The sequence below is a fragment of the Diceros bicornis genome, chromosome 4, assembly GCF_020826845.1.
Source record: "Diceros bicornis minor isolate mBicDic1 chromosome 4, mDicBic1.mat.cur, whole genome shotgun sequence".
Lineage (NCBI taxonomy): Eukaryota > Metazoa > Chordata > Mammalia > Perissodactyla > Rhinocerotidae > Diceros > Diceros bicornis.
In genome coordinates, this window is record NC_080743.1 from 44,129,439 (window position 1) to 44,141,147 (window position 11,709).

The 11,709-nt window shown below is 37.6% G+C and overlaps 1 protein-coding gene across 3 annotated transcripts in view; it reads left to right on the forward strand.

Moving 5' to 3' along the window:
- The window catches only part of CEPT1 (choline/ethanolamine phosphotransferase 1), a 34,646-nt gene extending 25,023 nt beyond the window's left edge, over positions 1-9,623 (forward strand). For 2 of the 3 annotated variants that reach the window (XM_058538768.1, XM_058538767.1), the window contains exons 5-9: positions 2,750-2,834; positions 6,832-6,963; positions 7,445-7,603; positions 8,116-8,241; positions 8,845-9,623. In XM_058538768.1, the coding sequence (XP_058394751.1) occupies positions 2,750-2,834; positions 6,832-6,963; positions 7,445-7,603; positions 8,116-8,241; positions 8,845-8,964 (622 nt within the window). In that variant the 3' untranslated portion in view covers positions 8,965-9,623. The remainder of the gene's footprint in view (positions 1-2,749; positions 2,835-6,831; positions 6,964-7,444; positions 7,604-8,115; positions 8,242-8,844) is intronic. The other variant, XM_058538769.1, reaches the window with a different exon arrangement.
- Positions 9,624-11,709: the final 2,086 nt, after the last annotated feature.

An 11,709-nucleotide genomic window follows, 5' to 3' on the forward strand; every position in this document is an offset into this window, starting at 1 on the left:
GTGCTAATCCTCCTCTTTTTGCTGAGGAAGACCAGCTCTGAGCTAACATCTATTGCGAATCCTCCTCCTTTTTTTTTTCTCCCCTAAAGCCCCAGTAGATAGTTGTATGTCGTAGTTGCACATCCTTCTAGTTGCTGTATGTGGGACGCGGCCTCAGCATGGCCGGAGAAGCGGTGCGTCGGTGCGCGCCCAGGATCCAAACCCGGGCCGCCAGTAGCAGAACGCGCGCACTTAACCGCTAAGCCATGGGGCCGGCCTGCCAAATTCCTGCCTTTATATAATATTCTCCCTTCTAAGATAACTATGTCTTTCCTGCATAGCCAAAAAGAGTAAAATGAGCCCCTTCCTAATATGTATTATAGTAAATTCAGCCCATACTGAGAGACTTCTTAGTGGAAAGGTAGAAAAATGAACTATCATGTAACCAGCTCTCTTCTGAGCAGAATCATTAACTCTTTTGTTCACTGTTAATCATTTCTGCCACCTGTCCCTCTTAGGGTGCTTAGTTCCTGTCTTTGGGGATGGCCTCGTACTGCACCCTTTCTCATTGACAGTCAGGATTAGAGCCACACCTCCAGGAGTGCTGATAGGCAGTTCTCATGATTCAGAGCAGGAGGGCCTTATCCTGGAGTACAGAGTATTCCTCTAAATCAGATAAGCAAACAGGAAAAAATATTCTTAACTGACTACCGACTGGTAAGTAAGTTTTCCCTGGCTCTCCTTCCTAACGTTAAGGCATTGTTGCTCGAAATACAGTGACGGTATCTCAGTGGTTTGGAAAATTCTGTCTTCCAAAATTTCCAAACAGGCTTATTCATAAAACTTTCCATAGGAATCCCAGTTTGGGACTTTTTAAAGATCTTTCATGTTTCCTATTCTCTTTTACATTCATCCAAGGTACAAAGATTAATTGCATGAGGTTCCCTCCATTTTTATTTTGTAATTCTATACTTCTGGCCCTTCCCCTCCCAAAAGGCTACTTCATATATCCAGCAAAATGTTGTAAGATGTCTGCCCTCCTCCACCCAAGACAGAGTCGATCATCTTTGACACCTGCTTAGTCTCCTGAGTCTGCTACTGAGTGTAATTCCCCTTATTGGCAACACCATTCACCAGGTCAGCTCTACAGATTCTTTTTAGCCTAATTCAGTCCATTTTTTTCCAAGAAATGTGTATATCAAGATAACTACATCACTATATGTTTGCAGCTTAATAAGCTTCTGTTTAAAAAATATTCTTGAGCAAACAGAGATCAATTTTTTAGTTGTGAGAGACCGGTTTCAACCTAGTTATTTATCATGGGTATGAGAGCTTACGTATCTTAAGCTCACATTATAGATTGTCTGCTTTAAGTGTCAATTTTAGAGATGGGGGCTCTGTTGTGGGAATTGAACCCCCTTGCTGTTGTTGATACCTATTTTTCTTAAACTGATTTTTTTAATTTACTTTAGTAGAAACATTAATCACTTTGTTTACAAACTAACATGTTAAAAAAGGTATGCAGTGATTAGTCTCCTTCCCATGCTCATCTCCTAGCTGTCCAGTTCCTCTCCCATAAGGAACCACTGTTCTTAGTTTGTAATGTATCCTTCCAGAAATTTGTTATGCAATTACTGGCAAAAATAAAAATAGAATATTATTTTTCTTCCTTTTTTACACAAAAAGTAGCATATACACATTCTGCAACGTTTTTTTTCACCTAATATATCTTTGATATTTTTCCATACCACTATATAGGGAGCTACCCCACTCTTTTCTTATAAGCTACCAAATATTCCATTGTATGGAAGTACCATAATTTCTATAACCGTTCCTTCATTGAGGGATGTTTTTTAAATTTTGCTATTTTAAGTCATACTGTAATGAGTAACCTTGTACAACCATTTCGTGCAAGCATATCTGTAGGATAAATTCTCAAAATTAGAAAGCATTTGGATCCAATAATCTGAGAATGATAATCTCAAGATTATGTAAAGTGCTAGTCTGCAGAAGGAAAGGAACACGGGTTTATGCTTTGCTCCTCAGTCTTTTTGCCCATATTCTTTTTTTCAGACTTTCAGACTTCTAATTTCTACTGCCCTATTTTTGTACCAGGTTTGTCTCTTCTTGACTGTGAGATCATTTTCAGCAACCTCAAAGCTAATTCTTGGCTGCTTTCAGTATCTTCTTTCCAGAATTCTTAGAGTAGTTGACCTAATGAGCATAAGAATTTGATTGAGAATTGGGTGAATTTTTTTTCACACCCATACCATGGGAGACATTAAATGAATATATCTAAAGGGCGGTAAATTTTGCAAGGTCTCAGTGATTTATGTTACTTTAGTAAAAGCTCACCATTTCTTCCATTTGATACTACAAAGCACGTATTTCAAGATCTCATATACCAGTACAGTGCAATCCTCTGCTTGATACTCAAAATTTAATAGACACACACACGTACTCTTTTTGTTTGTTTGTTTTTGGTGGGAAAGGTTAAGCTATAGTTTCAGCCCAACTTCAGTGAGTGAGAAATTTCCTTTGGAAGGGAGGGGTTTTTATTGCTCTGTGAAATTCATCAAATTAAATTAAAAGTTTCTGGATTTTATTTGATTTTGCTCATAACAAATTTTTGACACCTCCTTCTCCCCTTTCCTCAATATTTGAGATTTTTTCTATTGTGCATGATAGAGGAATGCTGCTAAGCTTGCAAGTAATTAACTTGAAATTGTTTTGAATAATTCTGCTTTTCTGGCTTTTTGTACCTAATCAGAATTGATGTGACTGAAGTGCAAATCTTCATAATAATCATGCATTTGCTGGCAGTGATTGGAGGACCACCTTTTTGGCAATCTATGGTAACTTTGTTCACATTGTGTATCCCATGTAATGCATGTTTTGTTTTGCTTGTGTTTTCTAATACAGGATAATCCAGTTAAAGGGTGATATGTAAAATTATTTTATTCTTTCTGAAAGTGAAAAGTCACAGCAGTGGTAGGACACAAACTTCTCTTTAGGGCATGGTGAATTTTGGACGTGGAGTTATGTGGCACATTAGGTCCATTCCAGGGCTGTTTTTGAAACAAAAACGGAACACATTTTTTGTGTGTTGCTTCCCCCAAAGAATATATCCTTTTGGAATGTCTTGGAACTATCCTCAATGATATCACTCTTTTCAAAAAAAAAAAAAAAAAGGGGGGCCAGCCCCGTGGCATAGCGGTTAAGTGCGTGCACTCAGCTGCTGGCGCCCTGGGTTCGGATCCTGGGCGCACACCAACGCACTGCTTGTCGGGCCATGCTGTGGTGGCGTCCCACATACAGTGGAGGAAGATGGGCACGGATGTTAGCTCAGGGCCAGTCTTCCTCCACAAAAAGAGGAGGTTTGGCGTGGGTGTTAGCTCAGGGCTGATCTTCCTCACAAAAACAAAAAACAAAAAAAAAAAGAATATCATCACTTTGAAAGGGACCCACATATAATCCTCGTATGGTTACTGTCACTGACATTTGATTCTTTTAAATGTAGTAGTTGATTAAATGTGTGTTAAACCATGAGACACCTTCTGGAATCCACTTAAAGCAAATATGAGTGTTACTACAGGTGAAGTTGCAGAATTCACTAGGTAAAACTGAAGACTTACTATGTAGTGTAATTTATTTGTATCTCATTCTTAAACTAAAAGACTTAAGAAGTGCCCTTACACTTAAGTAATTCAAACATGGTGATTTTCCTTAAATATGTGGTGGACACTGTAATTCTGTTACATTGTATTTTGATAGAATTCACTTATATTAAATGTATTTACAAACAGGCATTCTCACATTCTTTGGAAGAAAGTATCTAATCTCAAAACGATACTTTCTATTTCTGCTGAAATTTACAAAGCCTGAAGAACATTTTATTATGCCCAAGAGAAAACTAGTCTAACAGTGTAGTAACTGGTATTCTGCATTAATCCAAACTACTAAACCAAAACACGTGTACGCTATACTCTGGTAAACCTGAGAATTTAAGATTAATTTTCCATCTCTAATCTTTCTAAAATGAATTATATCAGTTTGATATTACTTGGATACATAATTTCATGGCAACAGTTTTCCCTTGACTATAGAGCAGACTTCATGACCCCAGGGAGTTCTCATTCTTCCCAGTCTCCAAGATACCAAAACTCTGGGTAGTCCTGAGATAAAGGTGTTTTCAGTACAACTTTCTGGCTGTTTCTATAGAGTGGATGCACTTTGACCACCTTGGATGAGTTCTAGAATGAGGACAGAAAGAGAAAGATTGGGAAGCACAGAATATGCCCACTCTCCTTGAGCTTGGGCAGGAGGTGAAAATGGCAACATTTTTAGTGCTTTTTATAAGTGGTTCAGTTGGGGCCAATTTTTATGGGATCACCTGGTGAGGCGTGGGATTCCTCTGACTCCAGCTTTGCCTTCACTTTGCCTCAGATTTTCTTGTAGCTCACTTCCTTTTTCCTTCTTAATGTGGGGACAAGATGTGTCTGCATACTCTCTCAAAACAGTAATTCTACAGAGAGAGTAAGAGAAAGGGAAAAGATCTTAATCTTCATTCAACAAGTGTATATTGAGCACCTCTGATATCCAGGGCTCTAGAGAGAAGATAAAAATCAATTCTAACAAAGTCCTACACTCAGGAGCTTATGCTTTGGTGTATATAGCTGTCATATGTGACAGAAGTGACTAGGGCTCTAAGAATGTTTATGATAATTTGCTCCTCAGTGTATAGCTTGCTTACTTACTTTGTGGTCCAAGCCATTTACTAATTTGCCTGGCTTTTCTGATGTTTCTGTTTATTCTTTCTTCTTTCAAAGGGCGACAGTTCCCGTGATCCTAAAGCATTTTCACCAAATTTTAAATACAGTTGTGACATTATTCAGTTCAGCTGTGGCACAGATTACTTCTACACCAGAGTTGGCACTCTTTCAGTACCCTGGCCCTAATACAGGCATCCCCTGTAATGGATTAATGCTTTGCTTCTTCTGAAATCTGAGGGAGTGTAGTATTTCCCCCTTTGCCAGACAGGTCCTTTGTCTCTGAAGGGAAAGGGAAACTAGCCAGAGTATTGAATTTCAACCAGGTGCCTCAGATTTAGATTGTACTATCCCTAGTTTTCTGAACTAGACCAGAAAAATCGCAGAGCTTTTTAAAGCAACCATGGTATTGATTTTCTCCTTTATTGAAAACAAGGTTTGAATTTGGGCTGTAGGGTTTGGAGATCAATCAGGGAAGGAAAAAGACCATTTAGGATGCTCCATAAATGGGCTTGATTTTTGAGATTGATTTTTAAGTTGTTCTGGGCTGCATTTTTAAGTTGACCTATTTCATTTTAGGAAATTAAGTACTGCCACAGTACAACTTGAAATTTGAAGTTGATTTCATTTTTTTTTTAAGCTGCAGTTTTGCAAGAGGTCGTAGAGTTGTGTAAACAAACTGAGTTCTTGAGAGTTTTGAAGAAATAGAGTATCTAAACATTAAGATTTATGTCCTTACCAATTTTACTGGGATTTTATACATACAAAAAATGGAAAATGTCACATTTCCTATTTGATTTTAAAAGTGTAGGCAGATAGCAGCCCTAAAAAAGTGTCAAAAGCCCTCATTAAAAAGTTTTCATTGGGGCCAGCCTGGTGGCATAGCGGTTAAGTTCACGCACTCTGCTCCAGCAGCCCAGAGTTCGCAGATTCGGATCCCACGCGTGCACCTACGCACTGTTCATCAAGCCATGCTGTGGAGGCGGCCCATATACAAAATAGAGGAAGATTGGCACAGATGTTAGCTCAAGGCCAATCTTCCTCACCAAAGAAAAAAAAATGTTTTCGTTGTAAGAACTCATTGACTATTAAACCATTGTGGGCTTTTGGAATCTTGTTCCTATAGTCATTTGTTTCTACTACTAGAATATACCGTTTTACTATTGATTTCTTTCCGTTCCATATTGGACAAAATTTGAGCCTTCAGAAAAGCTAAAGGAGAGGTGCAAAAAGGAAGAGAATCTTAAATGATTTTAAGAAGTTAGTACAAGTGTATTTCGTTTTAAATGATGGATATTGTGCTTGCAAGATTAAATACATGATCTCAATCCACTCAGCTTCCCTTACTTTAGGTAAATCAATCCATATTTTCAATATACTATAAAAATATATATTTACTTCTTTTGAAAAGTAAACTTATGAGTTAAAACTTTGGATACACAATTGTAGAGCTGTACCTGCTTGGATGTGTTTGACATGTTTTTTCCCTGCATATAAATGCCTTCTTGGTTGCCCTCTGCTTTACTAGCTGCCTGTATCCTAACAGTTTGGAGAAGGGAACACTTCCAAGCAGAACTTTTGTCTTCCATTCTCTAGTTTGCAGATTTTTTAAATCTACTTGCAAATATTTCTAGTCTTTTATGCTCCACTGTTTCTCTCTCCCAACAATTAGAAACGAATTACAGATTTAGAGGTAGAGTTCGCAAAATGCACAAAGAAAAAGACAAAGTACCCTTCTTTTATTTAAAAAAACACAGAAGACAGCCTGGTTCACTGTTGTGAACTCTGGGATACGTTAGGTGAACTTTACTTAGTTTATGACACAAATTAATAAAGTTGGATCAGTTATTTTTTTTAAAGGTTGGTGTCAGAAGTAAGATTAATTTCTATATAGCCTCATCTCTTGAGACTTGTTATATGGCTTATAATGAAAACGAAAGGAAAACTTCCATTACTTTAAGTATATACTAAACTATAGGGAATGGAGAATATATCAGAATATGAATCAAATATTTGACTGTTCTGTTTTCTTATTTTCATTTGTATACATTTTAATTGTTCTCTCTCTCTCTGCCCATTAAAGATTCCAGTGCTGAATATTCAAGTGAAAATTTTTCCTGCACTTTGTACTGTAGCGGGGACCATATTTTCCTGTACAAATTACTTCCGTGTAATCTTCACAGGTGGTGTTGGAAAAAATGGATCAACAATAGCAGTAAGTATATCTTAAGATTTCTAATGATTGTTTATGCTAAGACTTGGTTTTGTGGTCACTTTATTTTTCATTTCAATTGTATAAAATCACTTGTTTAATTGAGAGTCTCTGCTTAGTCTTAAAAAAGAGGTAATATCCAAAACTTCTCAGTTTTATTTATACATGCATACATTTATATGCTTATATAGCATATTTTTGTGCATGCACACGCACAGAGAAATGCACTTTTATACACATATATTTTTAAAAAGTATGACCTGCTTTGTAAAATAAGGCTGGCCTCTTGAGTAAAATCCTTAGTTTGTGCCTAACCAATCTGTCCTGCTTTTTTATTAGCTGTTCTGGTATTCAGTTATAGCAAGTGCTGACTGTCAGACACCATGAGGTTCAAAAGTTTGAGTTGATATCTCTTACAGCAGATCCATGTAGTATCTGATCAGTATTGAATACCGTGTTCCTTTCTCCTCTTCACTTTTTACAGGGAACAAGTGTCCTTTCTCCTTTTCTCCATATTGGATCAGTGATTACATTAGCTGCAATGATCTACAAGAAATCTGCAGTTCAGCTTTTTGAAAAGCATCCCTGTCTTTATATATTGACATTTGGTTTTGTATCTGCTAAAATCACCAATAAGCTTGTGGTAAGCACCAACGTTTTTATTTGTTTTGTTTTTAACTTTCATCTTATTTTGGTTTTATGGCCATAGTTTTTATTCCACAGCTGTCTAAGCAGTTCTAGAATTTACCCTCCTCCACTCAGAATATTTTGACATCAACAAGGGAGCTGTTTTTACTCTTCTGTGAAGCTACAATTTGAGATTACCAGAAGCTCCTTGCACCTTTACAACTTCTCCTTTCTATCCACAGTTTAATTTAGTTGTTTAGTTTATCGGCATTCTTCAATCTCAGTCTGTACACTCAAATTAAGACTCCGTGTCAAAAGCATCTTTGAGGGGGCTTCGTTGACATGGTATATCCCTTTGATGTATAGCTCTCACACACACTTCATCTTGTTGGTTTTTTAGTTTTGAAAATTTGACAAACATTGCTAAAGAATTGAAACTTGATATTTGAGCACAGTACTAATTTACTTGTAGCTCACAGTTGCTATAATATGAAAAGGCCTACATCATTGATTCTCTTTTATTCATAGGTGGCACACATGACTAAAAGTGAAATGCATTTGCATGACACAGCATTCATAGGCCCAGCACTTTTGTTTCTGGACCAATATTTTAACAGCTTTATTGATGAATATATTGTACTTTGGATTGCCCTGGTAAGTATTGTACTGTGTCCTATATCATGTTATGGAGGCTGCTTGTTTTCTTGTTTCAGTGGGCCAGTCCCCTAGAGACAGATCATATAATTATAATAATTTGGAATGTCAGAAAACCACGCTTATGGGACTTTGTGAGAGTTCCTTGTTTCTTCATCTTTGAGACTTTTTTTTTTGCATTATTCTGATTAGTCCTGCCTACATCAGGGTTTATAAATTTCAGATTTCTGACTATAAAGCAGGAGTTGGCAAACTGCTCCCTGTGGACCAATGGCCTGTTTTTGTTAAAGTTTTATTGAAACACAGCCATGGCCGTTCATTTACGTGTTGTCTATAACTGCTTTTATGCTACAGTGGCAGAGTTGAGCAGTTGTGACAAAGACAGTATGGTCCACAAAGCCTAAAATATTTACTGTCTCTCTAAGAGTTTGTTGATCCCTGGTGTAAAGAAAAAATCTGTGAGGAAATTGAGTTATTAAAGTGTATGGAATTGAAGGTGAATCTGAAGAGAAAAGAAGTCAGAAGCCACTCTTCTTCACTTTCAGGAAGTTTAGGGATGGCCTAAGCAGGTCCTGAGAATCTAATAGTCTTTTCTCTTTCCAGGTCTTCTCTTTCTTTGATTTGATCCGCTACTGTGTCAGTGTTTGCAATCAGATTGCGTCTCACTTGCACATACATGTCTTCAGAATCAAGGTCTCTACAGCTCATTCTAATCATCATTAACAATGTAATTGGTGTTAAATAGGAACATGTTTTCTGCAGGAAAGAATCTGAACATATTAAGGAGAATGGGTTGATAAGAACAGATATAATTTATAATAATCAATGTTGTATAACTTTTGTTTTTTGTTATTGTTAACACTCCTTATCTATCCTGTGTGAGAATGGGAATTTCAAGTCCCATTCGTAAGTTGTACATGTTGTCATACAGGATTTGGCCCAAGAAAGCATGCAGGAAAAAATGCTATGTGTTTGTAATTATTCCTGATTCAGAATAAAAATGTCATGGGGAGCAGATCCCCAGTGCTGGAGATTTATAATGTAGAATATTTGCAGGTCAAAAGATGGTTGCTGTATAATTTTAACACATCACCATCTTTTAGTGACATCCTTATTTAGTGTCTTCTCAGTCTTTCTTTACGAAGGAGCTCAGCTTCTGGCACAGATATATCCCACTAGCTTGTGAGGTGGAACTAGTGATACAGACCTTGAATTTGGATTGAAAGGTTTCCTGTCTTTACATTGAGGAAGTAAGTCATTTTTTTATTGCTCAAGAAATGATCTCTCTCACAAGCTTGAGAAATCCTGTTAGCATGCAGAATAATGTGGTAACTTTGTCGATCTATTTTATTTTTTTAAATAAATATATGATCTGAAAGCCAGCTTTTTTCTCAGTTGTATTCAGTGGAAAGATAAACTAAGTTTTAATGTCATTTTTTAAAATTTAAGCAAAATTTATTTCTGTTCTTTAATAAATAAGGAAGTTCATGGGCCAGCCCGGTGACGTAGTGGTCGAGTTCGTGTGCTCCGCTTTGGCGGCCCGGGGTTTGCAGGTTCAGATCCCGGGTGCGGACCAATCGATGTACCACTTGTCAGGCCATGCTGTGGCAGCATCCCATATAAAGTAGAGGAAGATGGGCACAGATGTTAACCCAGGGCCAATCTTCCTCAGCGAAAAAAGAAGAGGATTGGCAACGGATGTTAGCTCAGAGCTACTCTTCCTCACAAAAAAAATAAAAATAAAAATAAAAAAATAAGAAAGTTCGGTCAGCTTCATTGTTGTTATGTGTCCTGTGACCTTTCTATTTTGTATGAACTGTTTAACCTAAAACATAGAACTGTGTTCATTTTTCCTCTTGATAGGTTTTTTTGTTGTGGTTGTTACCCCTGAGATTATGAGTCTTTTAGGAATGGCAAACCCTTCCCCAAAATTTTAAGTAAGAGAGTCCTTGCCTCTCCAGGCAATTATTGGAAATTTGCAGTCTTTTTCTGGCTACTCATTATCTATACTACAGTTTGAAATGAGAACCAGGTGTCCTCAGTAACTATAAACCAGATCTGTTTCCATTGTATATAGATAATTCAGTTGCTTGAATGAAGAGGGAGACAGAAGAAAAGGTTTAAACTATTGGCTAAAATGAAGTATCTTATTATTGATTTTTATTTATACCTTGTTTCCATAATCATGGATAAACAATAGCTGTACTGCCTTGCCTGGCAGCCAGAACTCTGCTTTCTTGCACTTTTAATGGTTCCATCAGTCCCATGTAATCTGGATTAGCAATGACAATGAAATCTTTAATTTCTTTGCTAGACTGTAGCAGCAAAGGGAAATCTCTCATGACCTTTGCTTGCTAGCAACTTCTCCAGCATCTGGGGTAGAGAAGTGCATGCAGGAAAATGCTAGGGCAGATCAAGTTTTGAAAGCTAGGACAAATCAGGAAAGAGAAGGAAGGATAATTCTACTTCTTTGGCACAGTTACATCTATTGTCTTATTTGATTATTACAAAAGACACAGCAGATGTTAATTACCTACAGTGGAAATTGGGGTCTGGAGAGGCTAAAAGGCATACCAGTGTCACACAGTTGCTGCTGTTCTGAATGGGGACTAGAATCTAGATCTTCTGAATCCTGGTCCAGTATTCTCTCCTACATCATACTAGGTTTTAGCAGGCTAAAGCTGTAAATCAAGATGCTATAATCTTTTTCAGCCTAAAGGGAACCTGGAAAATGCTCTGGTATTTGGTTTGATAGATACTGTCTATGGTGATGGTGGTGGAGACCATCAGCATCAGGTCAAGGGCACATTTATAGTAAACCTCAGCTGGCCCTGATTCTTCTTGTGATCACATACCTGGTTAGGTATCAAATTTACCTGAAGAAGCTTTAAAAAATATAGGCTCCCAGGTCCTATCTCTAGAGATAACTTAGTAGGTTTGGAAGGGGGCCTCAAAGTATTTTTGTTAGCTTCCTAGGATTCCAGTCCTTGTCCTAAAACCTTTTGAGGTACAACTGGGTTTAGGAACCACTGCCATAAACTACCTAAAAAGGTGCAACGACTCTTAGAAGCTCTGAAGAGTAGTAGTGTAGTTAGGGGTGGCATGTGGAGAGTGGAATATCTGCCACCTGCAGTAGGTCTCTTTGTCCCCCAAATCAAATTACATTGGCTTTAACTTCAATTTGGTAACCCCAGCCCCCATCCCACCCTCCAAAAACATTTGTGTTCTTTGTATAGAATTCAGAGGCCTCTGAGGGCCACACTCACAGACATACATTAAAAAGATGGAATTTTTTTTTTTCACAGTTTTATTTATTGTGTGTGTGTGTGTGTGTGAGAGAGAGAGGAAGATCAGCCCTGAGCTAACATCCATGCTAATCCTCCTCTTTTTGCTGAGGAAGACCAGCTCTGAGCTAACATCTATCCTCAATCCTCCTCTTTTTTTTTTTTTCTCCGCAAAGCCCCAGTA